Source organism: Macrobrachium rosenbergii, chromosome 18, assembly GCF_040412425.1.
Source record: "Macrobrachium rosenbergii isolate ZJJX-2024 chromosome 18, ASM4041242v1, whole genome shotgun sequence".
Classification (NCBI taxonomy): Eukaryota; Metazoa; Arthropoda; class Malacostraca; order Decapoda; family Palaemonidae; genus Macrobrachium; species Macrobrachium rosenbergii.
The window spans coordinates 20,286,734-20,305,604 of NC_089758.1; the positions used below are offsets into that span (position 1 = coordinate 20,286,734).

The window sequence follows — 18,871 nt, forward strand, 5'->3', positions numbered from 1 at the left end:
ATCCACAAAATTATTCCTCTCATTTTTCTTAATCATAATGGCTCTCACAAATGTATTTTATTCTTTTTGTCTCCTCGACTATCGATACTTCATTAATAATTCTGTGGGCTACCCTAACACCGGTGCATACGTGGCATAGTAGGCGTCATCGGCCTATTTTTCCAAAATATCTCTCGTGTATCTTCTTGCCTTTCATTTGACCTCATTTTCTGGACTTGGATTCCTCTGTGTTGTTTGCCTCATTCCTGAAATTGTTCTGCAAGTACTTTATGCTTTCGTCTATTCCTAATTGTATCTCATGTCTCATATGAGATCTATGGCTTTGGTCTTGTTACCCTGTTTCCTAGAACTTCATTTTCCTCAAATTGATACACTACTCAGTGGTTCCCAACCTATGGGTAATTACCCACTAGAAAGACAATGAAAGCTGTTGTTGGTGATATGAATGCAAAAGTTGGTAGGAGCCATGCAAGTACAGTATGTAGGATGTAAAAGTAAGTATACCTTAGTTTTACCAGACCACTGAGCTGATCAACAGCTCTCCTAGGCTGGCCCGAAGGATTAGACTTATTTTACGTGGCTAAGAACCAACTGGTTACTTTAGCAACGGGACCTACAGCTTCTTGTGGGTAATTTGGATAATCTGTGTGGGGTAATTTGGATAATCTGTGTGGGTAATGGAAGGCTAGGCTGGCCCGAAGGATTAGAAGTATTTTACGTGGCTAAGAACCAACTGGTTACTTTAGCAACGGGACCTACAGCTTCTTGTGGGTAATTTGGATAATCTGTGTGGGGTAATTTGGATAATCTGTATGGGTAATGGAAGGCTCCTGTATTATTTATAATTTGTATCTTAAAATTTATAAATTGAACAAAGACATGATTTGGCAACTGTGCCTGACTGGCAGACATTATTATTTACTAGTGACTTTTACAAGGGATAATAATTACTGTCGCTAGAGTACTCAAGAAGTGACTATATTGATATCAACTCGTTCTAAAAAAAAAAAAGTTTCTAGAACTGCAAATCTATTTCAACACCCCGTCGTTGTCAACTTCGTAATTAATGGCTATGTGATCCATATTGTTCCTATGACTACCATCTGGAGATGTATCCTTGTGTTGAATAAGAGTACCCGCAGTTACAGTATTAAATAAAGCACTAAAATGAGTTAATTTCGCCCCATTTCTGCTTGAAGTCTCTCCCTACCTTCCTTGTCCATTACATCCTACATACTGTTCCTCGTTAGGCGGGTCGGTAGAGTTGTGGGCTAGCAATCGCTAGGCCCGAGTTCGAGTCTCCGGCCGGCTAATGAAGAATTATAGGAATTTATTTCTGCTGATAGAAATTCATTTCTCGCCATGATGTGGTTCGGATTCCACAAGAAGCTGTAGGTCCCGTTGCTAAAGTAACCAGTTGGTTCTTAGCCACGTAAAATAAGTCTAATCCTTCGGGCCAGCCCTAGGAGAGCTGTTGATCAGCTCAGTGGTCTGGTAAAACTAAGGTATACTTACTTTTACATCCTACATACTGTACTTTCATGGCTCCTACCTACCAACTTTTGCATTCATATCACCAACAACAGCTTTCATTGTCTTTCTAGTATTTCATCTATATTTTCATGGACAGGGGACATAAATTCCTATCCAAAACTAAATGAGAAGTTATTCCTTGCCTCAGTCTAGCACTGGGATGAATGTCTACCCAAGACCACTAAGCTGGAGCACTAGATCAATAAGCTGTCATCCTAAAATTAATGGCTGGAACTGACTAGCCATTAAAATTCTAGGCCGGCAAAGGGGGCATTCGTGTATATTAGTGTAATCTTATCGATGAACTGTTCTTCTACTTTTTTATAGCCAGTCTAATTCTACCATGAAATTTGCTACGGCTCTTATACTTGTCATTTTCGTATGAGAGAGAGAGAGAGAGAGAGAGAGAGAGAGAGAGAGAGAGAGAGAGAGAGAGAGAGCGAAAGTGCATGCATCATGATATGACATTTTATGTTGAGTTCATCAAATTAAGCGATTCTTTTATCAGTACCATCAGGTCATATGAAAATTTTATTCCACTTTTTATTTCAATAAATCAATGATTCATTTTAATGGCTTCGTAAAAGCTGCATATAGACGCAATCATTCGTTTAGCATTTTAAAAATGAACTGCTAGTCTATAAAAAAAAATCTGTAATAATGTAAATGCCACTTTTGCAATGCTGTTATTTGATTACCAACTGCTGATGATCGGTGAAGGTATGAAGACTTGAAGTCACCTGCTTTACAAATACAATCATCTTTTTATTACACTGGAAGGGCAGTTTGGCGAGCGATTCATGCAGTATTCAATACTATTAGTGCGATATCGATTCATCATAGCTTGAGCTGCTGGAATGTGAACGCTGAGTGACGAAAACATCTGAAATCTTAGTATTGGCCATTTGCTTTTGTTCCATCGTACACAGTCACCTGGATAACTCAGGCAAAGATGAAATATATTGCAGTTCTTTTAACCAAAGGAAGCGTGATGACAGAATATGTTTCAAAATATACAGCAGTGATTAAAGCCATTTTTTTTATTTCTAAAATATTGTTGGGTGAGAAGCAATCGAATAACAGAAAAGTTTTATAAAAAATAAAGGGCCAAAACAATATAATTAGAATTGCTTATTTGTAGAGAAAACAACGATCAGCTAATTACAGTCCTACGTTAAGAATTTATGGAAATATACAGTGAAATTCGTTAATTGTAAATTATCAGCAAAGATAGCTACAAATTCTAAAGTAGAAACACGCCATAAAAAGAATCATCCCCGTAGTGGGGTAGTGCCATTAGTGCACCTCATGCGGTGCACTGTAGGCATTACTTAAGGTTCTTTGCAGCGCCCCTTCGGCCCCTAGCTGCACCCTCTTTCATTCTTTTTACTGTACCTCCGTTCATATTCTCTTTCTTCCATCTTACTTTCCACCCTCTCCTAACAATTTTTTCATAGTGCAATTGCGAGGTTTTCCTCCTGCTACACCTTTCAAACCTTTACCCTTAATTTTCCTTTCACGCTGAATGACCTCATAAGTCCCAGCGCTTGGCCTGTGGCTTATATCTTATATTCCTTATTTTCCTATTAAAATAATCATATTGATTATTACAATTTCAAAGTACATGGAAGATCTCTATACTAATGTCTTAAGGTGCTGAGGAGTTAAATCCAAAATACCTGGATGACTAAATGAGACTTTATAATCTCATACCTCAAGTTGGAAAGCAGAGAGAAAATATATTCTTATCGTCGATACATTTTTTTTTTACTTTTTTTAGAAGGTTAAAAACGACAGAAATGAATCATTCTTCGAAGGAGCAGACTTTAATAATCGAGTTTTCTGTACAGCGTACAATGCTGTATGAAACTCTCAGCCACGGCTCATGAAACTTTCAGCCGCGGCCAATGAAACTTTCAGCCACGGCCCGGCTGTGGCCTGTGTTGTTGTCACCTATAGCGGTGCCAGACGTACGATTATGGCTAAATTTAACCCTTAAAAAAATCAAAACTACTGAAGTTAGAGGGCTGCAATTTGGTATGTTTGATGGTTGGAGGGTGATGATCAACATACCAATTTGCAGTCCTCGAGCCTCAGCAGTTTTCAAGATCCGGTCCTGGTCGTTTCGGCCGTGAGTCACTTAGGCCGTAACATCCAAAACAATGTAAGACGTTATGTTTATGGTATTTACCGTTATTATTTTATGTTTTACGTACATCCCCAAGGGGCTGGTACTAAACACGGGGCCCATTTTGCACGCAAACGTGCTTACGGCCTAAATAACTTACGGCCGAAACGACCCGAACTCTTAAGATCTGAGGGCGGACAGAAAAAGTGCGGACGGACAGACACACAGCCATCTCAATAGTTTTATTTTACAGAAAAGTAAAACTAGCTTAACATCAAGGGATGGAAACCAGTAATATAAATGTAATCACGAATAAACAAAGGCTCTCCAGCTATCATTAGAATACGAGGTCTAGAATATGAGTAAATTTTTCAATGAGATTGTGCTCGTTCGGCATTTCCGTCACCGACGAAGCAGGTGGTGAGTACAAGGATCAATATCTACCTAATTCGCAACAAAATGTCACTCGATCTAACACTAAAATAAGAAAGCAGTCATGGACAACAGTTACTGAGCTGCATGGATTCCTCTAAATGTTAAGCAAAACATACGACATTCACGTCTCACCATCTGCAACTACAAGTAATCTTATCAATCGTGTCTTCTGAATTCTTGACAAACGTTCGCCGACAGCGACTGTTTGCAAGTTTTAGCGTTGCTGAATTGTAAGAAAACAAGTAAAAAATGCGCCGAAGTTTCTTCGGCGCAATCGAGTTTTCTGTACAGCGCATAATCAAGGCTACCGAAAATAGATCTGTCTTTAGGTGGTCTCGGTATAATGCTGTATGAGCCGCGGCCCATGAAACTCTCAGCCAGGAGCGACACCAGCGGCCCGGTCCTGTGTTGTTGCGTTGCCAGAAGTACGATTATGGCTAACTTTAACCTTAAATACAATAAAAACTACTGAGGCTAGAGGGCTGCAATTTGGTATGTTTGATGACTGGAGGATGGATCATCAACATACCAATTTGCTGCCCTCTAGCCTCAGTAGTTTTAAAGATCTGAGGGCGGACAGAAAAAAAATGCAGACGGGTAGACAAAGCCGGCACAGTAGTTTTCTTTTCAGAAAACTGAAAATGGTCAAAGGGATTCGATTCATAACACTAACAGCTTCTTAATTTATTCAAAAAGTCTAAGGAGAGAGAGTTTGTTGAAGGTTGCAATGATGGAGTCACCAGGCTTGGTTTAGTCACTCAAATTTGCATTTGGCATTGAAAAATTCTTCCTCTGTCTCTCTCCCTGTTAAATACAGTTTGTACACGTCGTGTATGTATGTATGTGTGTGTGTGTATATATTATATATATATATATATATATATATATATATATATATATATATATATATATATATATATATATATATATATATATATATATATATATATATTGTTTGTTGTATCAAACAAGCCACTCCAACATCTTCTAAAAACATAACAGACACCTCACACGTCTTGACTGTCGACCTAACCCTGCAACGTCTCCTCGCTGCTGGGAGAAAGGGCGCTGGTGACTGGTACAATACACGTACATACGTTACTGGGGTCTAAGCGATGGCAGGCAGGGCAGCTGATCGAGACTACAAAGTCTACCCAGAAGCCAAATCAAAGTCCTTCAAAAGAAGGCATCGTGCTTACCCCATACAAATGGGAAAAAAGCACGTTAAAAAAGATATATGTGTGTATATATATATATATATATATATATATATATATATATATATATATATATATATATATATATATATATATATATATATATATATATATATATATTATATATATATATATATATATATATATATATATATATATATATATATATATAGTTTGTATGTGTTTTTTTTTTTAAGCGGATGAGTTTTTAAACTGAATAGTCGAAGTCAACCAGAAATGGGATTTTTATCCTTCCCGACAGCAGAATGAGCTGAGTGGTAAGGGATCCCACCATGAAAGAACCTATTCATTTATTTGCCATCTGAATTCAAAACGTGAAGTGATAAGAGTACCCAAAAAGAGTGGGGATATCGAGAAGTTAAGGCGCCATCCAGGAAAAGAAGAGAGAGGAAGAACTTTAAAATTATACCTAAAGGGAACTTCAGCGTCATCCAGATGTTCACCGGAAGAACTATTCAGAAATCGGGCGAGGCTTTGCAGAGGTTAACTTACGGCAAAGAAGGAACTTCTCAACATTTTGCATTAGCTACAAAGCTCTATGCCAGGGCCATCCAAGTTGCTTAGTCTGAGGGGCCACTCTTGAAAAAACAAAAAGTCATGCGGGCCACCCGCGTGTAAGTATATAAAAAATATAAATATACTTTTACTTATTTTTCTCTGGCGAGCCACTTTCAAAATCAAACGGGCCACTTTTGGCCCATGGGCATGGCGTTGGACGGCCATGCTCTATGCAAACCATCCCCACAGCGTGAGAGGCCTGTGATTGTGGCCCTCCCACGTTTCCATGACAGGGCCATTTCTTTAGTCAACTATCCTTAATGAATCAGCTTAGTACAGACGCCAATATCACAACTGCATGAACCTGCAAAATCACGCCATTGCTGCCAAAGAACTCTATTCCTACCTGTACACTCATCCATCGAGCAGAGACCAGTTCACATCCATACCATTGACTTGAGGTACTGAAGAGTTGAGGCCGAAAAGCGAAAAGGTAGGAAATACCTGGATGATTAAATGAGTCTTAATGATCCCATACTTTAACTTAGAAAAAAGGAAAACATCTTTCTGTCATAAATACATTTTTTATATAATATGTTAGGAAAGGTTGAAAATGAGATAAATTAATTATTCATTGAAGGGGCAGAAATTCTTAAGATTCATTTGAAAGTAAGTGTCGTCTTAAAGCCAAAAAAAAAAGTAAAAACATAAAATCAAGCAAGGGGTGCATTCCAGTAATATTATTGCAATTCCGAATATCATAAATACTGTACTAACTAGTGATCATTAGGATAAGAGGTCTATCAGGCCAAAACTGACTCCCTACTGAAGATTTAACTAAATGGCAGGCACGTAATAAGAGAACGGTGGAAGATATAAAGCCACTGCCTACCAGTATACCAACAAACTTTTCAGTATGGTAAGTGACTTCATCCTTGGTTACTTCCAAGAAAAAAAAAAATAATAAAACACCATTCTATGACAGAGGGGGAAAAATTTATGAAATCTGCTGTAAAGAAAGGCACATTACAATTTCAAATTTCATCCCAAATAAGTCTGGTTATTCTCCATCGAAAGAGGAGATATGAATGAAAATAATTTTGTTGGCGTGTCCAACAGAGACAGCCAAAAGCACACCAGAAAGTTTTATGTTTCAGATATGGTTATAATATAAATTTAGGGTATATCATTTATTTGGAGGTTGGCATGATTAATGTAACCTACAAATAAAGGGATGTTATAATTGTTTGTTATAATAATAATAATAATAATAATAATAATAATAATAATAATAATAATAATAATAATAATAATAATAATAATAATATTATTATTATTATTATTATTAATATTATTATTATTGGTGAAGAAATCCACGGTGGTATGAATGTAAATATATATTTCTATTATGTATGTACATTCACACCACTGGATTTCTTCACTACGTTATTATTATTATTATTATTATTATTATTATTATTATTATTATTATTATTATTATTATGGCACTGGTAGTAAAAGTGGTAGTAGCAATAGTGACAATATCAATGCTGTTCATCCTTCTCATATCCAGTCCATAAATTCAATCATGCATTCCATATTCTTTACCAACTCCCTCTTCGTCATCACACTCCCTCCCTTTGTTCATCTCACGATTCACTCGATGATCTGACAATTTTTCCACTGTACTTGACTTAGTTATATAAATGTTTACAGATTATCTGCAATAACTACCCATCACACTTGACTTACTTACATAACTTTGTGGTACTAATTACTTGTAATAATTATTCATCCTCTTGTTTCTCCCATAAGGCGGCGGCGTCCAAGGCCTCCACATCAGGTCAGTGAACGTCCCCGACGTCGTGATAGCCGGAGAACCAGCCTGGCTCGAGTGTGAGTGGATAGACGAGGGCGACTCCATCTACGCCCTCAAGTGGTACCTCGGCCTCGACGAATTCTACCGGTGGACGCCGGCGGAGAACCCGCCCATCAAGATCTTCCCGGTGAAGGACAACCCTCTGAAGGTGGACGAGAAGGCCTCGAGTCGCGGGAGGGTCAAGATCTACCAGGTGACCCTCGACGCCACAGGGGTCTATCGCTGCGAAGTGTCCGCTGAGGCACCTTCCTTCCACACGGAGTCGGCTGTGGCTTCAATGAATATTGTTGGTAAGGGAGATGTTCGATTATATATATATATATATATATATATATATATATATATATATATATATATATATATATATATATATATGTGTGTGTGTGTGTGTGTGTGTGTGTGTGTGTGTGTGTGTGTGTGTGTGTGTGTGTGTGTGTGTGTGTGTGTACATTATATTAATTTAATTATATTAATTTAATTTTCTTTATTTGTAGCCTATTTATAACTGTGATATAAGCCTAATTTTATTATTCTGGAGTTAACAAAATTAACTTTTTTGTGGTGGAGATATTATTATTAATGGTAAAATTTTAAGGAAAATGCGTTATAATTCTGTCTGATAAGACTACAAAACTGTCAAAGGAAGTAATACACTAAGCAAGCATGAAAGTGAAAGTATAAATAATAATAATGGAAAGCTTCAGGTCTCCCAGTAATACTGGTTAGTGTCAGTATTTTTTTTTTTTTTTGAGAAATTAAAAAAATGGATGAAAAGCCAAAAAGAAGAAATGAGACCAATCAGTTTTGGAAATTTTGTCGACTCATCAAACGTTAGAATTATAACGCATTTTCCCTAAAATTTTACCATTAACAATTATATCTTCACCACAAAAAAAGTTAATTTTGTTAACTGCAGAATGACAAAATTAGGCATATATCACAATTATAAATAACCTACAAATAAACCAGGGCTGGAAGTTTCCAGTTTCCAGACGACAAAAGTTAGTTACTGATAATGATACAATTTGAAGACTAAAGGAAGGATCTGAAAAAAATTATAAATGCTGTAGCAAATGGGAATGTTTGTCACAGGCCTCCAATGACGGATCAAGAAAGCAGGCGACCAGCTCATTTAAAAAAATAATGTTGAGGGAATGTTAGGGATATTAACAAATTGTATTTGAAAAAGACTCACTTAGCTATTTGCTCCAAGCGCTGTTGACATATGTTATCCACTAACATCAGAATAAGAAATCATTCTTTCAAAACACTGGGATCAAATTCAATCAGCACTCTGAATTATATGAAAAGAAGACTGCAGAAAGAGATACAGGTTAATTAATATTCAAGAACGGATTTTGTTTTACAATTTGGTATAGAAAAGATATATAGAGGTTAGTATTCACAAAAAAGTCCGCCCGTACTAAGAATGTATCTAGTTAAGTTTTCCTCTCACTTGTACGTACGTACGTATGTATGTATGTATGTATATATATATATATATATATATATATATATATATATATATATATATATATATATATATATAATTTATATATATAATATATATATTATATATATAATGTATACACACACACACACACACACACATATATATATATATATATATATATTATATAGATATATAAAGTGTACGTATATATATTATATTAATGAGTGGATGTCTGTATTCACATATCGGAAATATTTTATAATTCATTTTTCATATTGAAAAATTGATTTCCACCCATTTGCACCTCATGCGTGTGTGTATGAGAGAGAGAGAGAGAGAGAGAGAGAGAGAGAGAGAGAGAGAGAGAGAGAGAGAGAGAGAGAGAGAGAGAGAGAGAGTGCATAACCAAGAAACGCTAAAACTTTCTACCCAAAGTATACCGCTCTATCTTTTTTTTTTACTGTGGCTGGCATTCGTGGTGACCAAGAATTTATTTCATCCTTGCTTATGTATCGCCATTTTTCCCTCTCCTCTTGCAGACTTGCCAGACACAAAGCCACAGATCAGAGGCGCCGACAGAAACTATCAGCTCCACGACGAAGTGAGTCTCAACTGCACTTCCCCGAGATCTCAACCACCAGCCACTCTCACGTTTTACGTCAACGATGAACAGGTTAGTTGCTTTCAGCCCCTGCTATATGTGGGGCTAATAGGGTCGAAAGAAGAAGATTAGTTGCTTTCAGGCCCTAATATATAGTGGGACTAATAAGGTCGAAAGAAGAGGGTTAGTTGCTTTCAGGCCCTGATATATAGTGTGGCTAATAAGGTCGAGAGAAGGTTAGTTGCTTTCAGGGCTTGCTATACAGTGGGACTAATAAGGTTGAGGGAAGAAGGCTAGTTGCTTTCAGGGCTTGCTATACAGTGGGACTAATAAGGTCGAAAGAAGATGGTTGGTTGCTTTCAGGTCCTGCTATATAGTGGGACTAATAAGGTCGAAAGATGGTTAGGTGCTTTCAGGCACTGCTATACAGTGGGACTGATGAGGACGAAAGAAGGTCAGTTGTTCTCAGGACCTGCTATACAGTGGGACTAATAAGGTCGAAAGAAGAAGGTCAGTTGCTTTCAGGCCCTGCTATATAGTGGGGCTAATAAGGTCGAAAGAAGAAGGTTAGTTGCTTGCAGCGCTTGCTATACAGTGGGACTAATAAGGTCGAAAGAAGATGGTTAGTTGCTTTCAGGCACTGCTATACAGTGGGACTGATGAGGTCGCAAGAAGGTCAGTTGTTTTCAGGACCTGCTATACAGTGGGACTAATAATAAGGTCGAAAGGTCGGTTACTTTCAGGCCCTGCTATACAGTGGGATTAATAAGGTCGAAAGAGGGTTAGTTGCTTTCAGGCCATGCTATACAGTGGGACTGATAAGGTCGAAAGGTCAGTTGCTTTCAGGCCCTGCTATACAGTGGGATTAATAGGGTCGAAAGAAGGTTAGTTGCTTTCAGGCCATGCTATACAGTGGGACTGATAAGGTCGAAAGGTCTGTTGCTTTCAGGCCCTGCTATACAGTGGGATTAATAGGGTCGAAAGAAGGTTAGTTGCTTTCAGACCCTGCTATACAGTGGGACTAATAAGGTCGAAAGAAGGAGGTTAGTTCTTTCAGGAGCGAAATTTAGGCGGGGCAGAAGTCGATTCACTTCTGACTAGCATGGATGATTGCTGGAGGGGGCCACTTCTTTAGATTTAGTTATTTGCTTGTTTGCTTATTCATTTAGTACTTTATTTATATGTTCGTTTATTCATAATTTTATTCAAGTGTTAGTTATTTATTTATAATTGTATTATAAATACTATTCATTTATTTATAATTTTGCGTAATTTTTCATTTGTTTATACTTATATTTAATTACCTATTTACAGATAATTATATTTCCTTATTTATTCTTTTATAATTATGTTTATTATGTATTTATAATTCTGTACCTTTATTTATTTATTTATTTATTAACTTGTCTATTAATTTTTAGTTAAATTTATTTTTTTATATATTTATTCACATATTCGTTTTTTGTTAAATTTATTTCTTACTATATTTATTTATTTATTTATAACTATATTTTTTTACTTAATGACTTATTTTTACTTCGTTTTTTTTAAAGCAAACACCATTACAATCATCACTACCGCCTCCACCGAAGTGGGACGCAAATGGCCTGTGTAAAATTCCGCCACTCATGTCTTTCCTGCGCTTTATCTTACTTAAATCTCAATTCATCTCCAGCCTCCATTCTATTAAGTATTATCCTAGTCGGTATGGTGCCCACAGGAGCCCAGCTGATAATGCCATACACTATTTATTCTCCCTGGGGTTGGTCGAAGGACATGTCCAAGCCATCTACAAATACACCTCATGATTTTCTCTCATCTACTTACTGAACTTCCGCAATTTCCCGGATGGTATCATTTTTAAGTCAATCCTGCCATCGGCTTTCCAATAGTTTATAAAAGCTTTATTCTCAGATCGGTTTTTAATTGTCCAAAAACGGACACTTACCACACAAAATTATTATGACAGTCATTTATATGATGAGAAACGGCGCCTGTAATCATGTGGTTAGGAGTTGGCCGACTATTTTAAGGAATAACCTTTTTTATCTCATATTCTTCATAAACTTGCATGGCACCCAATCTCCTGAACTATTGTGGAAACAGTCATTCTGTTCTTCTATCATAATGCCTAAATTCATTTACGGTTTATTCTTTACCACACACACACACACACACACATACATACATACATATATATATATATATATATATATATATATATATATATATATATATATATATACTGTGTATGTGTGTATATATGTACATACATATACATCTATACAATGTTTATATATATATATATATATATATATATATATATATATACATATATAATATATAAACATTGTATGTACACATCAAATTTGTGGATATCTCTAATGCCATTGATTCTATATTTCAGCACATTAATAAATGTTTATTGCAGTCCAATAAACCAATAAACCGATTCCATCAAGATTTTACGATCCCTTGGAAATAGCCAGATAACCGACTTTGATGTCTATATATACTGTATATATATATATATATATATATATATATATATATATATATATATATATATATATATATATATATAATTTCTGAGAGCATTCCTGGATTCACCTTTATCTGATATATTTCATAATTCATTTTATCGTGTTGAGAAATTGGTTTTCTGAGAGAGAGAGAGAGAGAGAGAGAGAGAGAGAGAGAGAGAGAGAGAGAGAGAGAGAGAGAGAGAGAGAGAGAGAGAGAGAGAGAGAGAGAGAGCATTCTAAAAATTTTTAACCAAATATCGCTTTATAATTTTTCACTTCGCTCGCTATCCTTTAATAATCACAGTCAATCGCGGTGTCGAATGCATGCAATGATGGTAATTTCAACTATTTATTTAAAAAGAACTTCACTGGTGCTGAACACCCTACTGTTTTAATACCTCTGACAAAATGTTCTTCCAGCAAACATAATGACTCCTCGTCATTCCTAGCAGGACTTCCAAAACGTATAATCACTTCACAAAATTCTACTCTCCCGTTCTTTATACATTACCAAACCTGATTTAAAGACACCTCCATCTTTTCAATTGTGTTAATCTTATTTAATCTTATCACTTCACCAATAAACACTCTTCACTTTACGGATGAAGCTCGTGCAACTTACGTCAACAATTTCCATTATTTTTCCTTCCAATTACCATCATCAACCAAACTTCACCTGCATTAAATAGGGAACGGGCAACTTAACTGTTTTCATTTGTGTTCAAGCTTTTCCAGAGTACCGCAGCTGTATAATAACGTAAGCTCTTCGTTGGGAGAGTCGGTAGAGCTGTGGCCTATCACTCGGTAGGCCCGAATTCGAGTCTCCGGCTGGCTGATGAAGAGTTAGAGGAATTTATTTCTGGTGATAGAAATTCATTTCTCGCTATAATGTGGTTCGGATTCCACAATAAGCTGTAGGTCCCGTTGCTAAGTAACCAGTTGGTTCTTAGCCACGTAAAATAAGTCTAATCCTTCGGGCCAGCCCTAGGAGAGCTGTTAATCAGCTCAGTGGTCTGGTAAAGCTAAGGTATACTTAACTTGTATAATACTATGAGACTCCATTCTTTGCAAACAGCCCTCATTAGCAGCATTTTATAATCGGGGCAGAGACCTTAAGAATTGCTCTAAAATACTTTCTAAAGGTTTTAAAACACACATCAAAATGAAAGTAAATGGTTATATGATATAACTTTATTGACTTGGGAAACGCAGTTATATACCTTAATCCATAATCGTTTTCATAAAATCATTAATGTTCCCTGTAACTTGATGTAAATGATCTTAAATACAATAATTTTAAAAAAGAATGAATATGCTCAACCATTCAAATTTCTATAGTGTCACACGTTGCTGGTATCATCATCAATATTATTTTAAAAACTCTAAATTGTATTTACTTCACGTTCCTAAATTTTTAATGATGGAACAAGATTCCTTTATACTCATTAGAGCCAGTAACAGAGCACTCGACTTTCTGCATCCCTTACATTAAACCTATTATGATTTTGTAAAACTAATGATGAAGTTTAGACCTAAGACGAGTAGACCTTGGTAGGCTGAAACGAAGGTCGAAATAAAGTTAAAGTTAAAACAAAAAGATATTAGAGGTAATTAGTGGTCCATAATATTTGAAAACTGCAGGCCTAGCTTACATATATATATATATATATATATATATATATATATATATATATATATATATATATATATATATATATATATATATATATATATATATATATATATATATATATATATATATATATATATATATATATATATATATATATATAATGTGTGTTCATAAATATACATTATATATATACACTTGAATTTTTCACTTATATACGAGTGGCTTTCACTATATTCGCAAATATTGACCCGCAAACATTGAATTCACTACACCTTGAGAACTACTTAGCTTACACCCAAAGAATTATAATAGATACGTGTATCTGCCCAGAATAGGATTTCAACCTTTCATCTGATATACCCCTTTTCAAAGAACAAAGAAGGTTCTTAATCTCAAGCAATTAGAAGATAAGAGGTTCATTAGGCCCCAGCTAAGCCGAGATTGTAAGGAGCTTTCATCTTTAGAACAGAATCTGGAACTATATGGTGCAAACTTATTTGATTTCTATGAGCCATGTGATATATTCATGTTGTTAGTTTTCGTAATAAATGCAGTCTCGAGTATCTGACCTTTAAAACGACACATTTCATTGATGGTGCATCTCATTTAATGTGACTGGTTCTACTCCTATGATTTAAATGACAAAGTTTGGATCATTATTATTATTATTATTATTATTATTAAGAAGATGACCCCTATCCATATGGAACAAGCCCACTGGGGCCACTGAACTGAAATTCAGGCTTCCAAAGAAAAAGGTGTTCATTGGAAAGAAGTAACAGAAAGGAAAGGGAAATGAAGAAAGAGGAGATCAGATATTAGAAAAACAGATAAATTAACAAATAAATAAATAAATAAAATTTTAAGTGAATTTTAAAATACAAGGAGAATTGTATTACGGTAGTAATGCATTGCACCTTCGCTTGAACTTCTGAAGTTCCAATTGCTAGGGGTCCAACGGTGTAAGATGTTGGGAATCTTACCGATAATAGGTAGAAACTTCTACAAAATATTACATTTTCTTTTGTTTTATTTGCATGAACATTTATCATCGTCCTATATTATGATATATTCACTTATTGTCACTGGGAATATTTACTATTGCTACTATGACTTCTTTGATGATTTTCCGACTCAAAATTTCCTTTTCAATCCATCGTCTCCTCTCTTTGTTTTATTTGTATGGACATTTATCATCGTCCTTCATCACACAATCACTTATTGCCACGGCGAATATATTCTGTTATTACTATGACTTCCTTGATGATGTTTTGGTTCTCAAAACTTCTTCTCCAACCCTTCCTGTCTCCTCTTTGTTCTGTTTGCATCGACATTTATCAGCGTCCTTCACGACAGAATCACTTATTACTGCAGAGAATATTTTCTATTATTACAGCGAGTTTCTTGATGATTTCCCGATTAAAAACCTCTTCTTCAATCCATCCTGTCCTCTGTTTTATTTGTAGCGACATTTATGGGCGTCCTTCCTGACAGAATCACTTACTGTTACGGCGAATATTTTCTCTTGTTACAGTGAATTTCTTGATGGTTTCCTTCTTCAATCCATCCCGTCCTCTCTTCGTTTCACTTGTAAATATACTTTTCATCATCATTTGTAATATATTCATTTGACTGTACAAGTAATCTTTTTCTATCAGTACCAAAACTTCCTTGATGAATCTGACCCAAAACCTCTTCTTCAATTTACCCTTTCAGGCGGAACCGTCATGGCTGGTGCCTTACCAGGTCATCGAGGAGTACGGGACGGGGCTGGAAACGTCCGTCTTAGGCCTGAGATTCCCACTGAGACCCAGATTGCTCCGGCGGGGAGCGGTCATCGTCAAATGCACGGCAGCAATCAGCAATCTTTACTGGGAGAGCAACGAAGTCCTCATACCGGGGGACCTCCCCTACCACGCATCCATCATGGAGGGGAGAGCGTCAGCAGCAACAGGTAATCTTAACAGTTCAAAGGTTGTGTGTGTTTTTTTTTTGTGTGTTTGTTTTGGATGATTTTCAGTTGATATTTATTTTTTAGAAATTATTGATATTTCTAAGAATTTTCGACCTATATTCGTCAGGTTGCGTCTTTACTTATTTTTTTTTTTGTATGATTCTCATTCGACATAATATCTTGTACAATTTATTGAAAATTTCAACATTTTCATTTGACATAATATTTTTTACAATTTATTGAATATTTAGAAATTTTTGGGACTAAACGCGTCAAAGAAGAGTTTCTCCGATTTTCGTATGAATCTGATGTTGATCCAGATCCATGACATTTATATTTATTCAATATTTATTCCTTTTCCTAATATATTCTGTTACAGATCCGTGTTATTCATTTTCTCATTCAATCATTCATTCTCCAGTAAACTTACGCATCAATGCATGACCAATTACTTCACTTGTCGAAGAGTTGATCCGATTTTCATGTGAACCTGAAACTTGATCCAGATCTATGTTATTTATATTTATTCATTATTTATCCATTTTCCTGATAAATTCTGATCCAGGTCCGTCTTATTCATTTCCTCATTCATTCAATAACATCAAGTACTTCACTTGGTTGAAATTTGATCCAGATCCACGTTATTTATATTTATTCATTATTTATCCATTTTCCTGGTAAATTCTGATCCAGATCCGTCTTATTCATTTCCTCATTCAATCAGTCATTTTCCAGTTACCCTTCACATCAATTACTTCACTTGTCGAAGAGTTGATCCGATTTTCATGTGATCCAGAAGTTTGATCCAGATCCACGTTATTTATATTTATTCATTATTTACCCGTTTTCCTGATAAATTCTGATCCAGGTCTGTGTTATTCATTTCCTCATTCATTCAATCATTTTCCAGTAAACTTACGCATCAATGCATGACCAATTACCTCACTTGTCTCTTTTAAAGCAAACTTCCCTGACAACCACTATCAATCCAGCGTCTGAATTGACCATACTTTCAGTAGCAAATATAAAAAACAAAAAATAAAAACTTTCAGATTAGAAACACTTATTTACGGATAGCTTGTCATTTCTCCATGGATGAAGAGCTTGTCACATCATTCAGTGTTCTCTTTTTGTGATGTTATTACGTTAGTTACTTGTACTTGATGTCGACCGACCATTGTGTATGTATTTATGTTCTGTTGTATTATGGAAAATTCGCTAATTTCTTACGGAAGTAAACTTTTGTTACTGAATTAGGAATTTTTTTATTTACTTTCTTTTCTTAGAAGTTGTGATCACAAAATCATCTCTTCAGTTTTGTTTCACTTCGGTTTCGTTTAATATTATCGTGTTTTCTGATACTTCTTTCGCTGAAAAATAAAAATCAGTCTGCAAAATTAATATTATATATGTATATATGTATGTGTATGTATATATATGTATATGTATATATATATATATATATGTATATATATATTATATACATATGTATGTATGTATGTATGTATGTATGTATGTATGTATGTATGTATGTATGTATGTATGTATGTATGTATGTATGTATGTATGTATGTATGAGTGTGTGTGTGTACTCGTGTTACATTTTAATATGGCGGGATGGTTTAGATTCCAGATTCTTTAATTTACAAAGTACAACCATTCGAAGCCATGCAGTCTTCTTCTTCAGGTACCGAGGCAATACATCGGTAACTGAAAAAGATGATTACATGTCTTTGGAAGCTTGCACTTTGTAAATTAAAGAATCTGGAATCTAGGTCATCTCGTCATATTGAAGCTTAACACGAGAAATATGAATATATATATTTGCACAGTGGAGTTGTGTGGCTATTTTGTGATGTGTGCGTGTTTGTGCGTGTGTGCGTGTGAATATGACCATTCAAAAAGAAAGCATATACATCGATTGTGACTGATCAAAGTTTCTCTATTTTCAGGTCTACCTTCAGTCAAAGGTCACCTAGCGGTTCTCCTGGTGTCGAAAATTTTGACCCGAGTGATATGACACTAGAGTGGGGAAAAAAAAATAAGAAGTAAGAAAATAAAATTTCATGTGTTGAAACTTAATTCAATGTAATCGTTGTGTTTCGTGTATTTTTATATAAACTTCGTCGTCGTGAGCTGGTGACTTTCGTTGCCAAACCGAAACATTTTCTTCGTTACAGAAAATTTTCGTTCGGAGCTAGTCTTTATGAACCGTGATGAACACGAACACAAAAAAATATTGAGTAAATATTCCGTAATTATTGGTAATATTCCTGGCTAGTGTGAGTGGAACCGCAAAAAGTAAAAAGTGCATTTTTAAAAAACAATATAAAAGTGCATCAGACGCTTGAAAATGACCCAGTCACTAGACTCGTGAAAGAAATCAGAAATATTCACAATATGAATAAAATTCTATTCCCTAATAAGTCCAGGAACTCCATTCTGACTCGAGTCCTGAATAGGCCTATGGACATCATATCATAATTCCAGCTTCACGTCTATATTTAAATAAGGATTTCAAACGATTCCTTTTTTTCTTCGCTGTGAGTATTTTCTTAATAGAGAATGGAACCGTAGAGGTTGTGAAGTTTATATGGCAACAAAAAAAAAAAAAAAATCGCTCATACACAAATGTAGGTTAAAGGTAGTCCATCTGCGTAGCTACCCGAGTGATGATAGACTTCTTCAGCATCGTCTCAAATATTTATTTTGTCATGATCTCCGTCATCGTGAGCGTTTTAGGAAATAATGGAAAAAGGAAGTGATTTTTTTTTTTTTGTTTACAAAAAAAAAAAAGAATGACAAACTAAGAAAAACAATTCCTTATCGGTTCTTCATACATTTTAAGTAATATTCTTCCTACTGAAAAAAAAAAAACTCCCTACTGACAAAAAAACATGATGACGAAAACAATTATAGTGTAAAATTAAGTATATAAAATAATGAAGAAAATTGTGGATACATATTTCACAGATACAATAACAAGAAAAGTTT

At 35.3% G+C, this 18,871-nt stretch overlaps 1 protein-coding gene across 1 annotated transcript in view; it reads left to right on the forward strand.

Moving 5' to 3' along the window:
- LOC136848179 (uncharacterized) overlaps positions 1 to 18,187 on the forward strand; it is a 51,828-nt gene extending 33,641 nt beyond the window's left edge. The window contains exons 2-5 of the mRNA XM_067120475.1: positions 7,648 to 8,001; positions 9,704 to 9,837; positions 15,640 to 15,877; positions 17,830 to 18,187. Coding sequence (XP_066976576.1) covers positions 7,648 to 8,001; positions 9,704 to 9,837; positions 15,640 to 15,877; positions 17,830 to 17,897 — 794 coding nt within the window. The 3' untranslated portion in view covers positions 17,898 to 18,187. The remainder of the gene's footprint in view (positions 1 to 7,647; positions 8,002 to 9,703; positions 9,838 to 15,639; positions 15,878 to 17,829) is intronic.
- The last annotated feature ends 684 nt before the right edge of the window (positions 18,188 to 18,871 follow it).